Source organism: Lissotriton helveticus, chromosome 1_1 (assembly GCF_964261635.1).
Source record: "Lissotriton helveticus chromosome 1_1, aLisHel1.1, whole genome shotgun sequence".
Taxonomy (NCBI): domain Eukaryota; kingdom Metazoa; phylum Chordata; class Amphibia; order Caudata; family Salamandridae; genus Lissotriton; species Lissotriton helveticus.
The window spans coordinates 114,783,783-114,810,827 of NC_136057.1; the positions used below are offsets into that span (position 1 = coordinate 114,783,783).

Consider the following 27,045-nt stretch of genomic DNA (forward strand, 5'->3'; position numbering starts at 1 on the left):
CTTTATCAACCATGCTGGCCCTTCAGGAAACACAGTCATGGGATGTAGATAAATATATCCCTGACCCAGAGACACTAATCAAGAAAGAAGAATCATACACGGGCAGCGAAAACTTTAGTTTCTCATCCATATTAAAGTGCCATCGACAAACACACACAGGCGAAGAGCTGTTCAGATGCAGTGAATGTGTAAAGAGCTTTAGGCTGTTATCAACCCTAAAAAGACATCAGCGAATGCATACCGGGGAAAAACCATTCAAGTGCAATGAATGTGTGAAGAGTTTTAGTCAGTTATCAGATCTCCAAAGACATCAGCGAACGCATACAGGGGAAAAGCCATACCACTGCAGTGAATGTTTGAAAAGCTTTAGTCAGTTATCACACCTCTACAGACATCAGAAAACACATGCAGGGGAAAAAACATACAACTGCAGTGAATGTGAGAAGAGTTTTAGTTGGTTATCACACCTCCAAGTACATCTGCGAACACACTCTGGGGAAAAGCCATTCAGGTGCAGTGAATGTGTGAAGAGCTTTAGGCTGTTATCAGATCTCCAAAGACATCAGCGAAAGCACACAGGGGGAAAGCCTTACCATTGCTGTGAATGTGTGATAAGCTTTAATCAGTTATCACACCTCTACAAACATCAGAAAACACAGACAGGGAAAGAAACATACAACTGCAGTGAATCTGAGAAGGGCTTTAGTTGTTTATCACCTCTCCAAGCACATCAGCAAAAACACACAGAAGAAAGGCCATTCAGATGCAGTGAATGTGTGAAGAGCTTTAGGCTGTTATCAACCCTGAAAAGACATCAGCGAACACACACAGAGGAAAAACCATTCAAGTGCAATGAATGTGTGAAGAGCTTTAGTCAGGTATCAGATCTCCAAAGACATCAGCGAATGCACACAGGGGAAAAACCATACCAGTGCAATAAATGTTTGAAATGCTTTAGTCAGTTATCACACCTCTACAGACATCAGAAAACACACACAGGGGAAAAGACATACAACAGCAGCGAATGTGAGAAGAGCTTTAGTTGGTTATCACAACTCCAAACACATCAGAGATCACACACAGGGGAAAAGCCTTTCAGGTGCAGTAAATGTGTGAAGAGGTTTAGTCGATCGCCAGACCTGCTAAGACATCAGCGAACACACTCTGAGGAAAAACCATACCATTGCAGTGAATGTGGGAAGAGCTTTAGGCAGTTATCAATCCTACATGGACATCAGCGAACACACACTGGGGAAAAACCATACCATTGCAGTGAATGTATGAAGAGCTTTAGTCAGTTATCAATCCTACGCGTACATCAGCGAACACACACTGGGGAAAAACCATACCATTGCAGTGAATGTATGAAAAGCTTTAGCCAGTTATCAGCCCTTCAAGTACATCAGCAAACACACACAGGGGAAAAACCATACCACTGCAGTGAATGTGAAAAGAGTTTTGGTCAATTATCAATCTTACAAAGACATCAGCGAACACACACAGGGGAAAAGCCATACCACTGCAATGAATGTGTGAAGAGCTTTAGTCAATTATCAATCCTTCAAGTACATCAGCGAACACACACAGGGTTAAAACCATACCACTGCAGTGAATGTGAGAAGAGTTTTAGACAGTTATCACAGCTCCAAAGACATCAGCGAACACACACAGGGGAAAAGCCATACCATTGCAGCGACTGTGTCAAGAGCTTTAGTCGGCTATCACACCTTCAAGCACATCAGCTAACATACACAGGGTTAAAACCATACCATTGCAGTAAATGTGAAAAAAGCTTTAGTTGGTTATTACACCTCTACAGACATCAGCGAACACACACAGGGGAAAAACCATTCAAGTGCAGTGAATGTGTGAAGTGCTTTAATCAATTATCAGACCTAAAAAGACATCAACGAACACACACAGGGGAAAAACCATTCAAGTGCAGTGAATGTTTGAAGAGCTTTAGTCAGTTATCAGACCTACAAAGACATCAACGAACACACCGAGGGTAAGAATCATTCAATGGAAGTGGATGTGTGAAGAGCTTTAGTCACTTATCAGAGCAGCAAGACATCACCGAACATACATGGGAAAAGCAATTCAAATGAAGGGAATGTGCAAAATTCTTAAGACAATTATATGAGCTACAAAAACATCATTGAACACACACTAGGGAAAAAACCATATGACTGCAGTGTATGCGTGAAGGGCTTTAGTTGGTTATCACACCCCCAAAGGCATCAACAAACACACACATGGGATAAAACATACAACTCTAGTTAATGTGTGAAGAACTTTTGTCAATGACCAGCCCTACAGGGATATCTGAGAACACACACATGGGAAAACCATACAATTGCAGTGAATGTATGAGAGCTTTAGTTGGTTATTATACCTCCTAAGACATCAGCAAACTAACACAGGGTTAAAATCATACCATTGCAGTAAATGTGTGAAGAGCTTTAGTCAATCTTCAGAGTTCAAAAGACATCAGAAAACACACAACGGGGGAAACCATTCAAGTCCAGTTAGTAAGAGAAGAGCTTTAGTTTGTTACTAAGCCTACAAAACCACCAGCAAAGTACAGAAGATGATAAAGTTACAATTATGTGGGGCATTCAAATGCCGGAGGATGTTAAGTAGAAGATAGGCATCCGACTAGCAGAATGGAAGCAACACAGATATTTGTAGAATAATTGTGTCTACTCAGTGATTGATCAATTCATTTCTCTACAGATAAGAAAAAGAAATGAAGTTGCAGGAATCACATTAAGACATTAGCAGAGTGCAGACCAAAAGAAAAGAAATAGTGTTGTTTTTTACTTTGGTAAAGTAGAGTTATAAAGAACAACATCCACACACACCTGTTCATGCTACTTTTAAAATCACACTATGGACAGGGCTTGGACTAACGAGGGTATTTTCAGCTCACTTTAGGGACTAGTGCTAATACCTATAAACCCAACACACTCGAACTGATTTAACTGGCAGGCACTGGAGAATATTCATAGTTAATTGTGGGCTTTAGGTGCTTTATGCAACATTGATGGTGTCACTGCTGAAGCCAGAGAACAGAGTCCAAAAACATGAGAAGTGAAAGTAGGACATTGTGATCTCAAACTCTCTGGGTTCGTGCTTGCACTGCACATGTACCTCCCAAGGCCTGACACAGGAGAAGCGATGCTCATTTCCATCATCACATGCATCTGTAAATGCACCCACCATAGTGGCACTTCCCCAGTGACGTTCAACAGCTGGATCCTTGGGGGATTGGACCGCTCACCACTGACTATGTAAATAATTCATTGTTTGATTAATTGCTTGTAAAAATATTTTATGAGTTTCTTATTTGCAGAGAATCATTTGACCAAATCCTAACTGTGTCATGGATAGAATTAGTGCATTATGGCAAAATTATTGATATGAGAAAAAGATGTCGAAATGTTTACTTCTAATCAGGTTTCTTAAGGTTTGACAGTTAAGTAAAGATTAAATATTGAGCACCAAAGAATTCTAGCTCCTAGAAGCTGAAATCCACAAGTATCGACCCTCTGTTATGCATTTCTGCATCCTTGACACTTGGAAAGAAATCTAGATTCAGGAGAAAAGGAACACAAATGATATTCAGGTTTGTGTTTACGAGCTAAAAAGAACCCTCTTTTTATCAACGTTGCTGGTAAATACAAGAACTTAAAAAGCATATGCTGCCTCATTAGCAGAGTGAAAGTTTCTGATGCATTTTAGCCTTTCTCAGACCCGAAATAGGATAGACCGTAGCATTCAGAATCATCTGAAATTTGCTTTTGTGTTGCTGGAGCTACCAAATACAGTGTTCTCATAACCCAGCTTTGGAAAGAGGAAGGAGTTCACCGATAAAATATTCATGTGAGTAGAAAGAAAAGGAAACATCTTCAGTAGCCAAAGATGATAGAAACAAATGCATTCCACTGAGTTCATTTTCACAAAGTGCTGAGTCATTGCTGCTGTGCATCATCACAACCATCTTGTAGTGGTAGTTTGGGATGAGGTCACTTACAGAACTTGGAAATGAAACTATTAGTTGCTGTTAAATACCAGACTGAGCACAGCACATCTATGCCGCCAGAGTTCTGTCCATCCTGGCATGTTTTGCATTGAAGGTTTTGTGAACATGTGAGAGTCGAGCATCTCTGCACCTTTGTCTAATGAGAGACCACTTCTCATGGATTCTTCTCCCTGATGATTCCTCACCTATAGCATAATCCCAGGTGCCAGTCTGGATCAGGAATCTTCAAGGCTATCACATTGCCGGTAGGAGACGCTAGCATTGCATCAGTAGCAAAAGCAGCATCCAATGACATCACCAAAGCATCCCAGCACAAGGTCATCAATTCCCTTTTTTCTAGTCCTAAGGCGCTGGTCCATATTTTACTCTATCACAGAGTCCTATTTTTTCCCACAGGCATTTTCCAACAAGTGGAGTATTGTGTCTCCTCCCTAGAGATCAGGGTTCAAACCCTTTAGGGACTGGGAAGGACTGATATCTAAAACAGATCCCCTCTTCGTCTACCTCTACTGCTTCGATTCAGACCACGACTACTGGTCTTGTTACTCCTGCCAGAGCAAGCACCTGAAGGCAGTCAAGTACCATGAGGCGAGGCGCTTCATAGTCTGGGCTAGGGACGAAGGGCCCGATTCACAGAATTTATTAACATAAGAATGGGACCCCCTCTATATTTACTACAATGGTCAGGGAAAGAGAGGAAAAGCAAAACACTATCAGAAAATATTCCCCCTTGACCTCTATAATTCTAGCGGTATACCTCCAACACTTTAACTTTTATACTTTAATACATATGGGCAAACATCAACATTTTTTTGGATTTATAGTTTTATTATTTTTTTCACTTTAGTTATATTTCATAGTACAAAATTTCTCATTTATCAGTTTGTCATATCAATTTATATATTTCCAAAAACACATTATATAAAACACATAATACTACAATGCAATCAATAAAAAACACCATTCCATGCAGAGAAAACAATATAGGAAAAAATTGGACATTCTTACAAATACATACACCCCATTCTTATCATACATGCTGCATTCATTCTTGATTCTGCGTCTGAGGGATCGCAGATTGAAGTGCGAATTGGTACGCAAGGTCGATGCGTTTCGGCAGTATAGAACCACCTTCCTCAGGACCTTTCTTGCAGAATACTCATGTATTCAAAACGATATTTTATAAACCCTGCATGGTTGGGTATCTGTAACGATAAATGACATACATTTGCTTCACTTATTCCTATTAATTCGTGATACTTTTACATCAATTCAATCAATTGCGTTGCCCTATGTACAACAGAACGAAACTACTTATTTACACATATTATTCTTTAGTTATTTTATCTCTCATGTAGTTAAACCTGAACCAAACAATGCACCCTCACCGCTAGTGCTCTCATCATAGACACAAAACCTTTCTCTTCATCAATTGTGATAAGACTTTACACCACTATGAGTGGTTTCAAAATTTCTATACATGTGCTCTTTGGATAAACCATTCTCAGAGAAGACTCCTGAGGTGGAGACTATCTCCTATAAAAAAAAAAATTATTTCCACATTTCAGGTTGAGAATATTGTCACCTTAAGCAAAAACAGACAAAGTTTTAGTGAATAGTGTACCTTCAATTTATCAATGGACTCATACCCAGCTTCAGTCACAACTTCAGAGCTTTTTGAGATTATATTTATGGGGCTTCCTGTATCAGAGTAAAAACAACTTATGTCACTTTTCTGTGATACTACAGTTTAGTAAAGGAGTTTTTACCTAGTTGCATACAAAACGCTTACCAATTATATCAGGTAGGGACTCTTTCAATAGTTGCAAATGCGAAGGATTGTTGTATTCCTTTATTTTAAAACCGATGTTTATCTGCAGAAGCCCAAAACAAAACAAAAGGACCCTGTCTCACTAGTGCTTGGCATTGAAAGGTGTTTTAGATTTTTTACAGGTTTTGCCGACGTTGTTACTGACCTTATTTATGGGTGCTTTAAGTATTAAAGTATAAAAGTTAAAGTGTTGGAGGTATACCGCTAGAATTATAGAGGTCAAGGGGGAATATTTTCTGATACCGATTCACAGAATTAACTTAAGACAAAATCCTAAACTTACTACTTGTGGTATTCACAGAAGTTAGGATTTTGTCTTAAGTTTGTCTTAAAACAGACTTAAGACAGACTTAAGACAAAATCCTAACTTAAGTCTGTCTTAAGTCTGTTTTAAGACAAACTTAAGACAAAACCCTAACTTCTGTGAATACCAAAAGTAGTAAGTTTAGGATTTAGTCTTAAGTTAGTTCTGTGAATCAGGCCCGAAGAGTGCAGTTGACACCGCTTCTGACCACAATACAGGTAAAAATGGAAAATTTCAAAGACAAACTCTAGCTCTAATGTAACCGGGGTTGGAACCAGGAGACTGTACGGTGTCAATCAACCTCCAGGATGCGTACTTCTACATCCTGGTCCTGCATTTGCATCAGAGGTATCTGTGTTTTTTTCGGGGTTCTACGCAGTAGTAGTTTGTAGTGCTACCATTTGAGTTAACATCGGCACCTCAAGATTTCAGAGGTGATGGCAGTGGTTACAATCCATCTCTGAAGGTTGGGTGCCCCTATTTTCCCAAACTTGGATGATTGGCTATTCAAAGTTGGATCTCCAGAGGCGGTATCTCCCCATCTTCAGTCAAGTGTAGCCCTACTGTTTGTCCTGGGTTCTGGACGAAGAAGCCAAAATCCCACCTGACGCCCACTATTCCAGTTCATATGGTCAGTACTGGACACCGCTCTTCTCCAGGCCTTTCCGCTACCTCAAAGGACTGCAACGGTTCCTTCTCTCCAACCCATTGCGAGAGTCACAGTTCTGAAGGTCCTCTGACTCCCAGGTCCGATGGGTCTCTGCATTCTCCTAGTCCTGCATGTTCCTTGGCACATGTGAACCCTGCAGTAGTGCCTCTATGGGCAGTGGCTACAGTACGGGGGAGACCTGTCTGACTCCAACATAATCTCCCCCAGTGCTGCAACAGAAGTGGTTTGCCGATTATCAGTGGCGTCCGCTATAGGTATTAGCTTAGGATATCTTCACCTGGTGGGGTACTCCCCATGTGGACTTGGTTGCCGTTTTGTAAAATGCTCAATGCCAGCTGTTCTGTGCCCTTCAGTATCCCTTCATGAGGTGTTGAGGTGAAACATTCAACTGCACTACACATTTCTCTTCATTTCTAGTGTTCTGTGGAAGATACACCAAGACCCGGTTCTAAGTAATTCTCATCGCCCTAGATTGGCCAAAGGGGAGTGTGGTATGAAGACCTTCAGCGTTTCCCCAGATGTTCCCTTCTCAAGCTGCCATGCAGACTAGACCTTCTCTCCCAGTTGGAGAGAATGGTGCTGCATCCCAATTTCTGAGGCGTTCTCCTTCATGCCTGGAGATTCAGGGGGGACATCTGAACTGCTTGCAGCTGCCACGGGTGGTAGTTGACATCATCTTGTCAGGGTGTCAACCCTCTACTAAGTCATCATAAGAAAAGGTTACTTACCTCTGGTAACAATCTTTCTGTTTTCTCTGGTCAGAATTTGTATTAACTCTCCCACCTCCACGTTTGATTGATGTGTTATAGGGAGAGTTAATTAGATCCCAAATTCATCATCATATTAACTTTATTTTGGTTCGATGAACCATAAAAGTGCACAGTGCAAATGACATTATACAACATTATACAGACATAAAAAGATCATAAAAACAGATCACATCCAGATATCAATGTACATTAAAAAAGAGAAAATAAAGATTCAGTCATAAAATAAAAATTGGCAGACACTACCCCCAACTAAATTCCAAGACCAGTTACCAAAACCTCAATAAGAGACCTTAGAAAAATGTTCCTATAGGGTCCGCTATGTCTCCCAAGTTGTTTGTATTATTTCCATTCATTCATACATTTAGTCTTTGTTTCGGGTTTTGGAAACCGTAAACAAATCATCAGACATTAAAAGCACATAAGTCAAATATATGCACGTTAAGGTCTGAATTGAATTAAAACGCTGATTAATTAACAATAAGTCTTAAGATAGAATTAATTACTATCTTGGCCCCCCTGGACGTAATATCTAAATCAAATGCCATGTCAGCATAAGCCTAGTCTTCCTCATCCGAGAAGCCCTCTATTCTAGTCAATATAAATTGTCCATCCATATTCTAGGAACCCTTTCCTAAAACACCATTTGAAAAAGAGGAATATAGATATTTTATTGCGTGGTTGAAATTGTATTTCAGTATTCAGGGGCCTCTAGGTGGTTAGGGGTCCCTAAGTTCCTGCAGATCTGTACTATTCACATTTGTCTAACTCTTTTATATGGTGGACAATAGTAAAGTACATGGGCTTTAGTTTCTTCTGCTGTTCCACAGAAGCGACAATTCCAATCGAATTCCCTCGACCAGGGGGGCGAGCCATGCCTGAACTGCACATACAACTTCCTGGCTAGTACTGGCTGGATCTCATCTAAGAAAGTCTCATATCTTTAACACCTTGCCTGCTAAGGCAATTCCCGCTGGGTGCTGGGCTTTGACATTTACCATTGTTCATGACAAGGTCAGCTCGTCATAAGCACAGGTCCAGTAAACTGCATGACAAGCTGAACTTGTCATTAGCATGGAAGTGGTTAAATGTTTTTAATCTGTAGGAAATTCCTCATCAGAATGACCTCTGTTTGGCCCTTCATAAGAGAGGACAGTCTGAAAGCCCTGTAGAAATCCACAAGATTCTTCTTGGAAATTACCAGGAAGGTTGTTAGAGGGTCATCTCATAAAGAAACGAGTCCTATAGTAGTCAGGGTGTCCCTAAGATGAGAAAATAAGGGTAGGCTTTTTGTCCCTGGATTCCCAGTTCTTTTAGAGCTTGTCTGTATGGGGTCTACTCTGGAGTCGACGAAATTCTCCTCCAGAAGAGAAGCCTTAAGGCAATGGTCTCTGAAATGGGACACAGTCCTAAATCTAGTTGGAGTGGAGTCAATGGGTGCTAAGGGCAAGCATCAATAAGTTCCCCATGAATTAATTTTCTACCAATACAATTTGTGTAGCAAATGTCTGCACCATAAGTAATGGCTCCTAGAGACTGGGTTTTGTATATTTCCATCATTGGGCTAAGAGGCTTAGAGAATGAAGACCTAAAGACCTTAGCCAGGCCACCTGTACTCTGTGCTAGTGTCAACCTCTGATTCCCTATGTGAAAGGCCCAGTCCATGTGCTCATTGAGAGTGATCCCCAAATCCTCAAAGATGGCAGCCTTCTCCAATAGGATTCCATTCAGCACGGGGTTGGTTCTGGTGGAATGTATGGAATTGAAAACAATACATTTCGTCTTGGCAACAATAATCTCATGACCCCGCTCGATGCAAAACGATTTAAACCCATTGAGTATCCTTTTAAATCCCCATGGGAGATTTTGATAGGAGGAAGGAATCATCAGTGAACATCAGGGCTGGGATTTTGGTAGAGCAAAACTTGAGAACGTCGTTGTCATTTACCTCATTTAAAGTATCCACCAACCCATTGATGTACAAACAAAATAGCGTAGGGGCCAACACACAGCCCTGTTATCCACAACTAGTTACTAAAAATGCTTCACAAAGCTTCCCTATTTCCCACATCGAACCTGGGCATAGATCTTCTCATGTAGTATCATGATGAGATTGCAGAGGTAGGTGGGAACCCCCATGTGGGATAGAACAGACCAGAATTTGATTCTCGGAACTAGGTCGAAAGCAGATTTTAGATGTACGAAGATCAGACACAGACTGCCACCCTCCAGAACCACCGTTTTCCAGTGGATGAGTTGGAGGCAGTATACCTGGTCAATAGTAAAAGCACAGTTTCTAAAGTCTGCTTGTAAAGAGCTAAGAGCATCATGGTCCTTTATCCACTCCTTAGCCATTCTTGGGTGACCCCTGAGACAACCTTCTGTATCACATCGATGAGGATAATGGCCTGTAATTCCCCGATAGAAGGGGGAACCTATCTTATACACATGGATTATTTCAGCAGCAGCCCAGGTCTCAGTGATAGGCATACCACCCAATACAGCATTAAAGATGACTAGGGGTCCCAGACAACAGGTTCAGAGAGATGTACATGCCCAGGTATCCTATTGATTCCGGGCGCCTTGTGATAGGCTATGTTTGAGATAGCTCTACATACTTCCTCAAGAGAAACCATGGGGAGGTCCTCATTAGCCTTCATACCAGCCTGGTTTGGGTCATATCAATGAAGATCTACATTATTCACCGCCACTACCTCAGGGGGGTCCTGGACATCATAGAGTGAACGAAAGAGATAATTCCAGGCTTCAGCTGCAATGTTAGGCTCTAGATTGTTTCTCCCTTCCAGATTGCCGCTGGTGACTATATTCCAGAATGCTCTTGGATCTTAATGTTTAAGAGCTTGTCTAGGTCTGTTTGGTGGCATCTGTATACATTATTCTAAAACTTCTGATCTGAGTTTTGTCCTTAGATTAAATTGCTATTATTAGGATAGATTTGGCTTTTCTACAGTACCCTTTACACCAGGATGGAATCATTTTTTTGTTCTCTCCGGACCTTCCTCCAGCATCAAAAAGGTTCCTCAGTGCAGCTACACAATATGAGTGGATCGCGGCCACTTCCTTGAACCTTTTTCCTTTATTTGTTGCCTGCATGCAAGCACTCAGGTCTTCCATGGAAATCCCCATTATGTTGTAATTGATGGAAGTAGATTTAGCGGAATCCTGTATTTTGGCCCTACTGGAAGCATCTCTGTGATGTTGACAGAAGCTATCGAGCATCAAATGGGTCCTTGTGTTTCCCCTGTATATTCCCATCTCGCGCTAGCAGGTTTAATGCCAAGACATTATGGTCGCTATCATGGCGTGGTAAAATAAAAAAATCGAGAACTGAGTCCCACATTTTTGCGTCCACAAAAACGTAATCAATTATGGACCCGGACCAGCCAGATTAAACATAGCCACATTTATCTGACGTTGCTTGCCCGTTGAAAGCCATTAGAGGGGTATCGCTGTAGCAGGTATCTCTGTAGCAAGTATTGCCCTCTGCCTAACTTCTTTGTCTAAGGTCTCGCTCAATCTGATGCCCAGTGCCAAATTGGCAATTAAAGTCACCCCCTTTGATCTTGAGGTCGTGCCATCGGAGGGAAGACAGGATGATTGATAATTGCTCTACTGCTGGGGATTCATGGCTCCCACTGACTGTTCTTGAGTGTACATTAACCAAAACTAGATTTCTAGCAGAGGTGAATCTCAGCAATACCCACAGATGGTCATGGGGCCCCGTCTCAATCTCCCTTGCTGAGCAACCTAAATAGTTGGCAATTCAGATTGTAAGCTCTCCCCAAGGCTCTACCTTGCACTGCAGACACAGCAGGTTTGGAAAAGGCCACATAACCTATTTGCCTGAACTCCTCCATGTCCTGGGTTTCCTGGAATAATACTAAAATATATGTGTCTATGAATGTCCCCTGTTACTGCAATATAGCTTGTTCCTAAGGCCCTCCGCATTCCAAGATGCAACTGTGATGGTATTAGACAAGGTGCTGGTGTCTGGCGGATCCCTACCAGCTTTTGGCTCTTGCTTATTCACCCCATGTTAATAATACTAGTAACATAGCTCAAATCTGTAAGCCCCTGTTTTGCTCCAGCCCTTGGAATCACCCTCCTCCTCCTATCTCCCTTCTTCATATTAGGAAGGCCTTCATTATTGGAACAGTGTAGCTCAGTGACTAAGGTGCGGCTTCCGTCAGGCCCTGTTCTACCCACGGTGCATCCTGGCCGGGCAATGTTCTTAGCTATTGTTGGATCAGCCCACTATGTGGGCACTCCCTGCCTTGAGCATCAGGCGCTCCCAACAACCTAATCCAGTGAAGTTCTTAATTGAAGGTCTCGGGCCATGCACACAGCAGGGTCAGGACGTCAATCCATCCCATCTAAGACCTCAAATCTATTGTTTGCAGGTACAGCATATCTGCAGGGGCCAGCCATATGAGGGGGATGTTGGGCACAACTGGGAATAGAGGGCAGGGGGCGTCGTGCAGGGTGATGGAGCCTACCTAGGAAATGTCTATAAGAATAGCCCAGTGGGAGGATAGACATTGCTGGATTGTGCACCTGCACCGATAGATCTATTAAAAACAAATCTGATACCAGTTTTGGATCCCTAAAATTGATGACAATACAGTCCCCAGTTTTGTCTTTACAGCCTTTCCCAATCCTGGAAACCCTCCGGGTTAGAACAATGTCCCCAGCTCCAGTGAGGGAAAAACATCTGTGCCTCGAGAGCCATTGTAGAGATTTGTTTTTGAGGTTCTTGTGGGATTCTCCCAGGTTGCTATTCAGTCCCAGGACTCTGGTTAGAACCACAACATAAGGACATAAAGCTGGAGGTAGATTAATAACAGGTAGCTGCGCACCCCGGAGACCTGCTCGCACTTCCCATGTGCTTTGTTGGCAGAACTATTGGCCGGTGGTGTCATTTCCGATCCCGAGCCCTTTGGTCTGTTGACTGAGTTGCTGTTAGACCCTTCCCCTGCACTGGGGTTGACCAGTCCCACAGAATCAACAGTCTGGCACCCTGCATCCAAGTGACCAGTTTGCCCCCAACATTGTGTGAGAGTAGCCCCCCGTACAACTGCTTCAGTAAGTCAAGTTGCATCGAGAGAGGACTCAGTTCTGTGCAAATTATGATTAGGGCTCCCGGTTTTTTTATATTTATTTTTTCACAATTTTCATCTGTATTTATCCATATTTATCTTTCAGTAATCTTATTGGTATTTATCCATATTTATTTCACTTTTTAATAATAAATGGAGTCATAGCATGGCGTATTTCCACATTTAGTTTACTGATAAATATGCACTCACACTTTAATGCCTGTTGAGTTTGAGCAAATTAAGCAGTCAATATAGCAGGACACTACGTCCACATGTAAATATTAGCAATATATAGAAATATATGTTAACATGTGCCTACATTTAAGGAAATCCTATCCTGTTTTTTAACTCCCCATGCTGTTTCTGCGTTCAGATATTGGCCTGGAATTCATACAGGGCAGTGTCAAATGTCACTCACGAAAAGCACAATTTTCTGTATTTTTCTGCTTTCAAAAATAAATACAGACAAGAAACACATTGCTTTCTGTCTGTATTTATCTGTAAACATCAGATATGATTGAAATATGGGAGTCTTTATTATGATTTGATCTTCCACAGAATAGTCCTGGTAAAATCCTCCAGCCAAGGGGGATGCGCAACCTTGAGCGTGCTATTCGAAACGCTATAATATGATGTGGCTCCTCAGATCCGACAGCACTGTTAGACTTCAGTGCTCGCCGTTGGGTGGGCTTCTTTTTAACTGCTCCCCTATCGGGTCTTCTCATTATGCGGGGACTGATGTTTCCCTTGGGAACCTATAGTTATTAAGCGGTTCCTTGGACCCTCCTCTGTGGACCTGTCAAGACTGGGTGAGGAGATATACAAATCAGACAAATCACCAAGAGGGTCTGTGGTCAACGACAACCGTCTCTCAGTGAGTTCTATCTCCGTAGCCACAACCCCTACTGCTCTTTGTAACATCTGATTGATGGAAGTTATCTTGGGAGGTATTGGTGGTAGCGCTAGTCTCCCTTGGCAGGTCTTCTTCCCCATAGCTGGACTATATTAATTGTTATTAGATGTATTAGTGGTTATTTGACTGTGAGGTTTCTCTGGAGATCCCCCGTCGTCCACCAGTCCAGGGGATTCACCACAGACGTATCTTTCTTATCTTTAATAATCTTCAATAGTGATAGTGTCAGGCCAGTATGACACTACACACTATGCACAGGAAGAGGGGGTCAAACAAAGTATATTAGGAAGGATTGGTCACTCCCTTTGGCTCCTATCGGAGAACAAGGATAGAAGGCGGAGTGGACCGGTGCTACGGGATGTCAACGCGGAACCTTTGCACTCCTGAGGCGGAAAGCCGGGAGCGAGATAACATTGCAACTTTTGATTTTAAAAACTGTTTGTATTAATCTGTGTATAGCTTGCTGATTTTAAAAGCACTACTCACTTTGTTAATTGCACAGGACCCGGTCCAAAACCCTTAGCACAGCTGCCCTCGCGCCATCAGGTAACGCCCAGAAACCATAGCGCCATTGCCGGCGTGCCGATAGGCCACGCCCCCTCAGAGGCCACGCCCCCCCTCAGAACAGGTACTTAACCACTGCTCTGAAGCGCCGCCTACCAGAACCTTTGCACTCCTGAGGCGGAAAGCCGGGAGCGAGATAACATTGCAACTTTTGATTTTAAAAACTGTTTGTATTAATCTGTGTATAGCTTGCTGATTTTAAAAGCATTACTCACTTTGTTAATTGCACAGGACCCGGTCCAAAACCCTTAGCACAGCCGCCCTCGCGCCATCAGGTAACGCCCAGAAACCATAGCACCATTGCCGGCGTGCCGATAGGCCACGCCCCCTCGGAGGCCACGCCCCCTCGGAGCCCACGCCCCCCCCCTCAGAACAGGTACTTAACCACTGCTCTGAAGCGCCGCCTACCAGAACCTTTGCACTCCTGAGGCGGAAAGCCGGGAGCGAGATAACATTGCAACTTTTGATTTTAAAAACTGTTTGTATTAATCTGTGTATAGCTTGCTGATTTTAAAAGCATTACTCACTTTGTTAATTGCACAGGACCCGGTCCAAAACCCTTAGCACAGCCGCCCTCGCGCGATCAGGTAACGCCCAGAAACCATAGCACCATTGCCGGGGTGCCGATAGGCCACGCCTCCTCGGAGGCCACGCCCCCCCCCTCAGAACAGGTACTTAACCACTGCTCTGAAGCGCCGCCTACCAGAACCTTTGCACTCCTGAGGCGGAAAGCCGGGAGCGAGATAACATTGCAACTTTTGATTTTAAAAACTGTTTGTATTAATCTGTGTATAGCTTGCTGATTTTAAAAGCACTACTCACTTTGTTAATTGCACAGGACCCGGTCCAAACCCCTTAGCACAGCCGCCCTCGCGCCATCAGGTAACGCCCAGATACCATAGCGCCATTGCTGGCGTGCCGATAGGCCACGCCCCCTCGAAGGCCATGCCCCCCCTCCTTCTCCTTCATAAAAATATGTGCCTACACCGTACGCGCAGCGGACGGGTGCAGCGGGCGCGCCGTCTGCGCGCCTAAGGCAAGCCCGTCTGGGCCCGGCCGGGCCCGGCCGGACCCAGGCCCAGGGACGCTGCCGGTTTCACATCATAACCGTTTGGTGTACACGAGGGACATGCTTCAGGCTCTTCACCCGGTAAAAAATCCGGAATGCCGCTACATCCTCGGTGAAGGTAAACCCTTTCTCAACTGTACACGCTGCAACCCAGCCAGTCAGTCCCAGGGCAAGCCTGGACTTCAGATAGGCCTTCTGAACTGCCGGTCCCTCCCTAGGCACGCGCATGAAATCAACCTGCTGATACAGGATCAGGGGCTAGACGTTCTGTTCCTTTCAGAAACCTGGCTCTTGGCGAGCTCAGATCCTGACATTGTCACCGCTCTCCCCCCAGGCTATCTTATTCAAACACTAAATAGACCCAGAGGGAGAGGAGGGGGTCTGGCAATAATCAACAAAGAACACCTCATCTGTAGAATTAGCAATGCCAACATTGCAGACTGCGAAAGCTGTCATTTTGCCATTCAAACCTCCCCGGTACATTCCCTATCGGGATTGCTGATCTACCGCCCTCCTGGCACACCAGGAAGATTCCTTAATGCCTTCACTGACATGGTGTCACAATCAGCCTCCTCCGCCCCTAATTTTCTCATCGTGGGCGATCTTAATCTGCACTTGACAGACCCCACAGACCCGACAGTATCCGACCTCCTCCTGGACCTTAAGTCATTCAACATCCGGTTGGTCAACAAGGAGCCCACCCACGATAAGGGACACCTATTGGACCCCGTCCTTACTAACATCACGGGTATCACCACCTGTCCCCCCCTTCACCTTCCATGGACAGATCACTTTTTAATCCCGATCTCCTGGGATGTACCCACAGTACCCCCTCAAACCGCCAAAATTAAGGTCACCGACAGGCGCTGGCACAAGCTTGTACCAGATGAATGGGCCACCACTCTTTCAGACTCTATCCCTGCCCTCTCCACCGATCCTATCACTGCCGATGAACAGTTCAACTCCTGGGTAACATCGTCCCTAAACAAACTCCTCCCTAAAACCACCACTCTCAGACATCCCAAAAGAGTGACCCCCGCTCCTTGGTATACCCCAGAGTTGAAGTCTCTGCGACAAGACTGCAAGAGAACAGAACGCTCATGGAGGAGGGATACGACTAAGTCTAAGGTAAAGAAGGACGTCTACCTGACCTCTTTACAAACTTATAAGACTGCCCTACGCAACACAAAAAGTTCTTTCTTTCAAGATAGAATAGAAAATTCTGCTTGCTCCAGCAAAGAATCATATGTTATCCTAAAGGAACTCCTTAAGGTACCAAACCCTGGACCAAGAAACCCACCAGACCCCAAAGCAGATGGAAAAAAATGCCATCAGCTAGCTAACTTTTTCAAGGATAAGATCCAGAAAATCCTCGACTCAATCCCAATCACAAACTCGAGTGAGGAAAAAGAGATCCTCAACATTCCCATCTCCCCCTGTTTATCCTCCTGGGGGCAAGTGACCATTGAAGAAGTCGAAAGCACGCTAAATACCATCAAAAGCGGATCGCCCAGGGACCCTGCCCCGCTACGTATCCTCAAGAAAGTAGCACCAATTATCATTCCCCCCCTTACCCATCTCATCAACGCCTCATTTCAGCAGGGAGTCATTCCATCCAGTTGGAAAGCGGCAGTCGTTAAGGCCCTATTGAAGAAACCATCTTTGGATCCCGTGGATCTAGCCAACTACAGGCCAATCTCTCTCCTCCCTGGAACTAGTAAGATCGCCGAAAAACTTGTGAATAGGAAACTATCACAATTTCTAGAAACCAATGATCGACTAAAAAGTTCACAGACAGGTTTCCGCCCAGGGCAGGGCACGGACATCACCCTCCTTGCGGCGGTGGAGGAGGCCAGAGCAATTTTGGACGCAGGGGGATCAGTGGCAGTGATTCTCCTCGACCTAAGTGCGGCCTTCGACACCGTCAACCACCAGATCCTTATCCATCGGCTTAGGAGGGTTGGTGTGGAAGGCACCGCACTGTCTTGGCTTTCGTCTTTCCTGGGCCAACGCTCCTTCCAGATCTGGGAGAATAATGCCTGCTCCTCCGAAACACCCCTCCAATGTGGCGTACCTCAGGGCTCCTCTCTGAGCCCTACTTTATTCAATATCTATATGTCCCCATTGGAGGAGGTCGTTAAACCTTTCGGAGTGAGTATCGTCAGCTATGCTGATGACACCCAATTGGTGGTGGCCTTATCTCACCCAAGCCAACAACCTGCGGACTTATACAACTGTCTGACGCAGATACAAGGTTGGATGAATAGCTCAGCTTTAAAACTAAATGGCTCAAAAACTGACATTCTCCTCCCTGGTCAGAGAGGGCTCTCCCTCCCACAGGACATCTGGCCAACCTGCCTGGGCACCCCCGCAGACCCGAAACCCGAGATAAAAAGCTTGGGTGTATGGCTCGAAACCGATTTAACTTTTACCACACAAGCAAAAAAAGTAGCCGGGACCTGCTTTGGCCTTCTCAAATCAATGAGGAAGATTCTGCCCCTACTTCCTCCCACCTCTCAAAAACTCTTAATCCAAGGCCTAATACTATCCAGGCTAGACTACAGCAACTCCATCTACCTAGGCGCCCCTGAAGCAACTTTGAATAAGCTACAAAGAATCCAAAACTCAGCTGCCCGAATCCTCACCAATACTCCCACCAGAAGTTCTGCCAAACCAGCCTTGAAGCTTCTCCACTGGCTCCCGGTGAGGGAGCGAGTGAAGTTCAAAGCCCTCTGTCTGGCCCATAGACTACTTCAAAACAAAGGCCCCCCTATTCTAAGAAAATTTATCAGACCATACAAAGCCCCAAGATCCCTCCGATCTGATCATGAGTGCCTCATTATCATTCCCAGAGTCAAGAAGGCACGTTCGGGCAGAAGGCGCTTCTCGGTTCACACCGCACGCCTCTGGAACGCTCTTCCCCGCAACCTGAGAACAGAATCAAACTACCTATGTTTCAGGAAGCGGCTTAAAACCCATCGTTTTCCCTAAACTCTGACTCCCCCCTTTTTGCCCCCCCCCCCCGCCGCCCCCCGTTCTGACGCTCAGGTGCTTGGATCTTAGCGCTGGGATACCCTCGGGTGACTACGCGCTCTATAAAATTTTTTAATAATAATAATAATTAGTAAAGTGCCTCTGGGCACAAGCTGCAGGTGATGTGGGCTATCCTATGCAGTCCCTGTGATCTCTGCTGTCCCTGCTGGGTGGTGGGTCTCCCCCTGCTCTCTCATTGATCAGCCCCTGTGATCTCTGCTGTCCCTGCTGGGTGGTGGGTCTCCCCGTGCTCTCTCATTGATCAGCCCCTGTGATCTCTGCTGTCCCTGCTGGGTGATAGGTCTCTCCCTGCTCTCTCATTGATCAGCCCGCTGTGGGCTTGCTAGTTCCTCTGCTCTTCTTTTCTTCAGCAACAATGTGCAAGAGGGTGTAATCCAGGGAGGGCCTCTCCCTGCCACAGGTGGCACCAAGGCCTAGCTTGGCCACCTCTGTGGACAGGATGCACCCCCCTAGTGGAAGCCTCACCTCTATTGAGCTACAGAGCGGTTTCTGGCCATAGCATCCCTGGCAGTAGAGGCCAGATTCTTTGAGCTCCTCCACTTGCAATCGGGCTAGCCACCGCCCAGGATCTCCACAGTCTGCAAGCTGGGTCGCAAGCACCTGGAGCTCCAATGCAGCTGCACCCAGGCCGGGCCAGGCAACCGGTGCTTCCACCTCTGCCGAGACCCGCAGCTGCCACAAGATACTGACCGATGCAGACTTCGGCCCCGTCTCTGCACTTTCTCTGAAGCAATCCCATTGTGTATATTTTCTTCTGCTTACTACTTCCAAGTTCATTCTGGTACTGACCCCTCTATCGATGTCTAAACGCTGGGAAAAAATAGATGAAAACTGAAGTCCTTGTGCGCTATATGGCTTAGATGCCATCATCAGATGCCGCTTCCAGGCCCAATACGAGCCAGCGCCCCTACTGGCAATGTGAGCGCTTTGAAGTGTCCAGATCCAGGCTGGCACGTGGGATTATTCTCTGGGCGAGGAATCTGCAGGCAGATATGAGTATCCACCAGAAAGATCAGATAATAGTATCCACCAGAAAGATCGCATAAGAGTATCCACCAGAAAGATCGGATAAGAGTATCCACCAGAAAGAGCCTTACCACGGGTAAGTAACTTTTTGCTTCCTGTCTCCATCGCTTCCTGTCTGAGTGACATGATGGGTTTTCACTAAGAATTGTCTTCGCCAACCTGGGCTGAGGGCACTGTGGATGTTTGATCAATTTAAATGGTTTGTTGATTAATAAGAAATCTGCCCCTGGCTTTCAATGCGAATGTGCAGAATAAGGAGGTGCCCAGAGTTGCTCTGACACACAGATAACAGAGAAACAGAATTGTATTTTGCATGCTTCTTTTGTCAATGTATTGTTGCCCTTATATGAAAATAACAATAATTTTTTAAAACGTTAATGTGAGTAGTTGTAAATATGTAATAACTTTCCTCTTAACATCACATGACCTAAGGGTTCTGTAATAATTAGCCAAAAGTATGAAACATACTGATAATAGAGAGGATTTGACGATGTTTTAGAGTTTTAAGTCATAAATTGTCATCATTAGCCTAAAAATTCTTGCCACCTATAGGTCGGAGGAAGCTGCTGGTACATATTTCTGCAAGTTTCATTCACCCATTGGTGTTTTAAACTATGGCTTTCTTTAAATTAGTCTGTTTAGCTTTGAATATTTCATCAAACGTATAATAATCTTTAGTCCTTAGATGTATGTTATATGTTTGCTGCAGCTGTTCCTTGTTTCCCTACCGTTGTTTATTCATTGATTGGCTGATGTTAATATACATGTTTGTCATTGGTGTATTCTTCTGTACTATTGATGTATGATTTCATGGAATATACATGAATGTACATTAACTCTAAAATGAATCTTTATTCATTGATTCACTCGCGTTCTGTCAACTCTTCGGTAATTTTCTTATTAATGAAGAGAGAATACTGAAATGTATGTCTAGGGCAGAGGTTCTTACCCTGTGGTGCGAGGGCCCATGGGGGTCGTAACTGCTTAGAAAATGAAATACTAACAGATTAATAAAGTGTATGTAATCAAAGGTGCAAAATGTACAATATGAAAATGTTTTAAACATTCTGTGACTGTGAAAGAATTTGAAATTGGAGGCTAAAAATAAAGTTGCTATCTTCAGATTGATTTGTGGGAGCAGCGCAAGTGCATCAAACAGATTGTAGTATAGACGATGAGTGGCTTCAATTGAATTAGAAAAGCTCCCACCTTCCTATTAAAATGTAAATGTGGTATTTGATGAATACCTGTTTCTGTGTTTTTTATACATTGCTTCGTGGCTCGAATCATCAAAAATGCTAAGGTCAGGGTCCCTGGCTTCCACTAAACATCTTGTTGAGGAACTGTCATGTGGTGGTTACAGTTAGACACTTACCAACTGAATGAGATGGAAACATGGGTCTAGATTATTAGGAAGTATTAGGACCAGGACCTTTAAAATAACAATTATATATATAGACAGGGAAGAAAGACTTAATAAAAAGGTAGTAGAAAAAGAAGAAAGGCAAATGTAACAGAAGAGGAAGGAATTAGGGTTTGCTTATATCTTTATGCATCTTCATGTCCTAAGATGTTATGCACATTTCTTTTCCTTTGTGTATGTAAAGCGCTCTGATACCCACGGGTCTAGCTAGTGCTATAGAAAACTTTATAAATAAATAAAATAAATAATGACTCAGTGTGGGTCCCCGGCTTCCACTAATAAATCTGTGTTTGTCCCTGCATTCCACTATTGACCGTGTGTGGGTCCCCGGCTTCCACTAATGAATCCGTGTTTGTCCCTGCATTCCACTATTGACTCAGTGCGGGTTCCCGGCTTCCACTATTGACTCAGTGTGGGTTCCCGGCTTCCACTATTGACTCAGTGTGAGTTCCCGGCTTCCACTATTGACTCAGTGTGGGTTCCCGGCTTCCACTATTGACTCAGTGTGGGTCCCTGGCTTCCACTATTGACTCAGTGTGGGTCCCTGGCTTCCACGATTGACTCAGTGTCGGTCCCTGGCTTCCACTAATGTCTCAGTGTGGGTCCCCGGCTTCCACTATTGACTCAGTGTGGGTCCCTGGCTTCCACTATTGCCTCAGTATGGGTCCCCAGCTTCCACTAATAACTCAGTATGGGTCCCTGGCTTCCACTAATGACACAGTGTGGGTCCCCTGCTTCCACTATTGACTCAGTGTGGGTTCCCGGCTTCCACTATTGACTCAGTGTGGGTTCCCGGCTTCCACTATTGACTCAGTGTGGTTCCCCTGCTTCCACTATTGACTCAGTGTGGGTCCCCGGCTTCCACTATTGACTCAGTGTGGGTCCCCGGCTTCCACTAATGAATCTGTGTTTGTCCCTGCATTCCACTATTAACTCAGTGTGGGTTCCCGGCTTCCACTATTGACTCCGTGTGGGTCCCCGGCTTCCACTAATGAATCCGTGTTTGTCCCTGCCTTCCACTAGTGACTCAGTGTGAGCCCCAGATCCCAATATTGACGCAGGGGTCATTCGAAGTCAAAAGGTTAAGAACCACTGGTCCAGGATCAGAAGCCTGATTTAACATTGTTGGCCAGTCACACCTTCTAGTGGAGGCACAGACTCACAGCCAGGGGAGTTCAGTCTCGCACCTTTAATCGCCACTCACTCATCCTCACTGATAGCACTAGGTGAACCAGATCAGGTCCCCTCCTCCCTTGTTCAGATGGCGACAAAGCACTAGGGTGGATGTAAGGATATGGGCAGTGGGAAAGTCAATAACACCCTTATGGTATGTTGCCTAGGGCAATGCTTCTTTCTCTTTCATGGACTCCAAGTGCCACAGCACCCTACTTTTAATTATTCAAAGTTTTTTTCCTAACAAGTGCTCCCCAATTTTTCCACTTTGTTCTTCTATCTTCTGACTTCCATTACGCTCATTTGTTTTTTGTTTTCTATGTTTTACTTTACAGCTCTTTCCATAGGCCCAAGCAAAATCCCACTTTTTCATTTGGGCGCTCACCACTCATTCGCTCATTCGCTCACTTTTGCTTTCTGACCTTCTCAGGCCTGGCCCATAAGCGCCCCCTCCTCTCTGTCTGCTTTACTTTGCCTTTACGTTCCTTTGCCTCCTTCTACCAAGCTGAGGCACAGCTACCACTGGTGCAGCAATAATATTAGGGCAATAACAATGCATATCTTATATTAAAGTATAACAGCAGCAGAGTAAACGAAGCAACATGTCACCAGATTGAAGACCCTCACAGGCACCACCCATGGCTGATAGCGCTCTAGAAAGTTGATGAAATAAAACACAATTCTATGCTGCAGCTCTTTTGATAGATGTTATACTGTTCTGGCATAAATCAATTAGGAATGTCATCTGTACCTTGGTAGAAGAGAAAACAAACCAATCACAGGCTACATTCATCGTATACACAAGAACGAGGATGTTGGTGATAGAACCAGTGTCAGTATCCATGATATAAAACAATAGCAAAAAAATACTAAGCAAGAAACATGTAAAAGAATGAAGGTGAGATAGGTGCAGTAAACACCCTTCACATGTGAGACAAGAATGTGAGTTTTAGCCTTATCTATAATCAAAACCTGCACCGACCTCCATTCACCACAACTCCTCAGGCTCTCTAAGGTGCAGGCTCAGCAGGTGAAGGCAGGTCCAGGGAGGCTCAGCAGGTGAAGGCAGGTTCAGAGAGGCTCAGCAGGTGAAGGGGCTCAGCAGGTGAAGGCAGGTCAAAGGAGGCTCAGCAGGTGAAGGCAGGTCCAGGAGGCTCAGCAGGTGAAGGCAGGTCCAGGGAGCCTCAGCAGGTGAAGGCAGGTCCAGGGAGGCTCAGCAGGTGAAGGCAGGTCCAGGGAGGATCAGCAGGTGAAGGCAGGTCCAGGGAGGCTCAGCAGATGAAGGCAGGTCCAGGGAGGTTCAGCATGTGAAGGCAGGTCCAGGGAGGCTCAGTAGGTGAAGGCAGGTGCAGGGAGCCTCAGCAGGTGAAGGCAGGTCCAGGGAGGCTCAGCAGGTGAAGGCAGGTCCAGGGAGCCTCAGTAGGTGAAGGCAGGTCCAGGGAGGCTCAGCAGGTGAAGGCAGTTCCAGGGAGGCTCAGAAGGTGAAGGCAGGTCCAGGGAGGCTCACCAGGTGAAGGCAGGTCCAGGGAGGCTCAGCAGGTGAAGGCAGGTCCAGGGAGGCTCAGCAGGTGAAGGCAGGTCCAGGGAGGCTCAGTAGGTGAAGGCAGGTGCAGGGAGCCTCAGCAGGTGAAGGCAGTTCCAGGGAGCCTCAGTAGGTGAAGGCAGGTCCAGGGAGGCTCAGCAGGTGAAGGCAGGTCCAGGGAGGCTCAGCAGGTGAAGGCAGGTCCAGGGAGACTCAGCAGGTGAAGGCAGGTCCAGATGGCTGAGCAGGTGAAGGCAGGTCCAGGGAGACTCAGCGGGTGAAGGCAGGTCCAGGGAGGCTCAGCAGGTGAAGGCAGGTGCAGGGAGCCTCAGCAGGTGAAGGCAGGTCCAGGGAGGCTCAGCAGGTGAAGGCAGGTCCAGGGAGGCTCAGCAGGTGAAGGCAGGTCCAGGGAGGCTCAGCAGATGAAGGCAGGTCCAGGGAGACTCAGCAGGTGAAGGCAGGTCCAGGGAGGCTCAGCAGGTGAAGGCAGGTGCAGGGAGCCTCAGCAGGTGAAGGCAGGTCCAGGGAGCCTCAGCAGGTGAAGGCAGGTCCACGGAGGCTCAGCAGGTGAAGGCAGGTCCAGGGAGGCTCAGCGTGTGAAGGCAGGTCCAGGGAGGCTCAGAAGGTGAAGGCAGGTCCAGGGAGGCTCACCAGGTAAAGGCAGGTCCAGGGAGGCTCAGCAGGTGAAGGCAGGTCCAGGGAGGCTCAGCAGGTGAAGGCAGGTCCAGGGAGGCTCAGTAGGTGAAGGCAGGTATAGGGAGCCTCAGCAGGTGAAGGCAGGTCCAGGGAGCCTCAGTAGGTGAAGGCAGGTCCAGGGAGGCTCAGCAGGTGAAGGCAGGTCCAGGGAGACTCAGCAGGTGAAGGCAGGTCCAGGGAGGCTCAGCAGGTGAAGGCAGGTCCAGGGAGACTCAGCAGGTGAAGGCAGGTCCAGGGAGGCTCAGCAGGTGAAGGGAGCCTCAGCAGGTGAAGGCAGGTCCAGGGAGGCTCAGCAGGTGAAGGCAGGTCCAGGGAGGCTCAGCAGATGAAGGCAGGTCCAGGGAGACTCAGCAGGTGAAGGCAGGTCCAGGGAGGCTCAGCAGGTGATGGCAGGTGCAGGGAGCCTCAGCAGGTGAAGGCAGGTCCAGGGAGCCTCAGCAGGTGAAGGCAGGTCCACGGAGGCTCAGCAGGTGAAGGCAGGTCCAGGGAGGCTCAGCATGTGAAGGCAGGTCCAGGGAGGCTCAGAAGGTGAGGGCAGGTGCAGGGAGCCTCACCAGGTGAAGGCAGGTCCAGGGAGGCTCAGCAGGTGAAGGCAGGTCCAGAGAGGCTCAGCAGGTGAAGGCAGGTGCAGGGAGGCTCAGCAGGTGAAGGCAGGTCCAGGAAGGCTCAGCAGGTGAAGGCAGGTCCAGGGAGCCTCAGTAGGTGAAGGCAGGTCCAGGGAGGCTCAGCAGGTGAAGCCAGGTCCAGGGGGGCTCAGCAGGTGAAGGCAGGTCCAGGGAGGCTCAGCAGGTGAAGGCAGGTCCAGGGAGGCTCAGTCATTTAAAGGTCTCTTGTTGTTGCTCAGTGGACTGCAGAGTGATGGAGCAGCTGCACTCTCTCTCTGTCCCAGACGCTGTACTGGGAACAGTCTATTCGCAGTTAGGAGTCCTGTGTTTTCCCTAATTCCGGGGCTTATAACTAAGAAATGCGGCCCAGCCGCCATTTTCTTTTTCTGATCCTCAACAGTCTTGCGGGATCACCACATTCTTTGCACATTTTGGGGGGGTCCATCTGGGTCCCCACATGGATCCGATGGGGTCAGGGTATCCCTTCCCTGCCCCCATATATATTTATTTTGTTATAACTTCAGAACAGGGGGAATCTCAAGAAAACCTCACCCAGGTGGCACTTGTGCAGTAGGACATCTGCTAAGTTCATTACAGTTCACCAAGGAGATTCAGCAGACTGCCTCGGAGCAGGAATTACTTTTCAAGTGCTCTGTGTTTTTTCCCCTTTTCTTGCCTCTCACCTGAGGCTGACAAAGCAAAGCCCCTTGCACCCATTAATACCAGTAGCTAGCCCCTACATGTAGCTACCACACATTCCTGGCCATGATGCAGATTTGGGTCTGAAGATTGAGGGGCAGATTTACAAGCCCCATGCACCACATTTACGCCGCCATTGCGTCACTTCTGAGACACAACGGTGGCGTAAACCATGTGCCACGTTGCGCCGTATTTACAACATGATGCATCTAGGGAGTCGCAGGTAGGCCTCGTAAAAGTGACGCAAGATTTCACTGAGTCTCTTTTACGGCCATGCTGCGTCAAAACCCTGCGCCTGCTTGAAGCAGGCGTAAGGATTGACACAGCCTTGTTAGGCATAGGGCACCCCTGAGCTTTGCTGGAGCCGCGTCGCACTTGCGACTGGACTCCAGCAATGTGCCGCCTTTCAGCCAGGGGATGCGACACGCATCTGCAAATCCGTGCACCGCATTATAAATGCGGCGCATCAGTGGTGGCACATGGGTGGTTTGGCGTATCGCAATTTTTCTGGCGCATCCCTGCTGATTAGCAGAGATGCACCAGAAGTTATAAATCTGCCCCTGAGACTCTTTACAGAGTGAGTCCAAGGAGTCTGGTATTATCAGTGAGGAGCGGTTTGCTGTGAAGGATGTTGTGTGTATGCATCAAGGTTTGTACAGGCCTTGGTGAATTTGAAGGGGAAATCTTGGTTTTGGAAGGGTTCAGTTTCAGTTGTGAGAAGTCATCCAGTCTTGAACGGAGTGTAGAATGGTGGCAAGGTGAGAGATGTTATTGGATGAGACCTTTAGAAAGAGTTGAGTGTCATCTTCATAGTAATGATATAGAATCCCCACCTTTCTTAGTTGGGCTCCCAGAGGCTTGATATAGAGGGTGAAGAGGATTGGAGCAAAGATAGAAACCCTGGGGGACTCACTGATCGACTGCCTTCAGTGATGTGAGACAGTCATCGATTTTGATCCTCTGTGACCTACCCATGAGTAAGGATGCAAACCAGTTTAGGATCACACTGTCAATGCCTATCCAATTTTCTAGTGTATCCAGAAGTATACAGTGATTTACTGTTCTAAAGCTACCTTCAGATCGAGAACGATCAGGAGGCAGCAGCTGCTAGATTCTAAGTCTTAAAGAGCATCATTGACTACCTGGTTGCAAAGTCCCTCGAACAGCTCCCAACCCACTCCAACTTCATGTTGACACTAGTGGACCAGAAATGTCATAGTCATACATTCTTATATAGCGCACAGTTCTCCGCAAGGTCTCAAGGCGCTAAATGTGGCTTGACTAATCTGGGAGGAATACTAATAAATACATGAACCGTCTGAGATCAGTCCCAGAGATAGGCTTGCGGAATCCATAATCACAGTCTGCAAACTATGGGGCATATTTATGAAGGTTGTGCGTCTCGCTTGCACCACACAAGGGGCGTAAGGGCAACGTAAAACTTATGTTGGATTTATCAGGCCACAAAAGGTCACCTTGTGTTTCCCTGCATGGCTTGAGAAATTTAAAGTAACGCATTGCAACGCATATCAATGCGTTGTGTTACTCTGCCCCAGGGAGACGTTCT

General features: G+C 46.1%; 1 protein-coding gene across 1 annotated transcript in view; it reads left to right on the forward strand.

Moving 5' to 3' along the window:
- LOC144768052 (uncharacterized) overlaps positions 1 to 2,053 on the forward strand; it is a 657,281-nt gene extending 655,228 nt beyond the window's left edge. Inside the window, exon 3 of the mRNA XM_078651429.1 lies at positions 1,066 to 2,053. Coding sequence (XP_078507555.1) covers positions 1,066 to 2,012 — 947 coding nt within the window. The 3' untranslated portion in view covers positions 2,013 to 2,053. The remainder of the gene's footprint in view (positions 1 to 1,065) is intronic.
- The last annotated feature ends 24,992 nt before the right edge of the window (positions 2,054 to 27,045 follow it).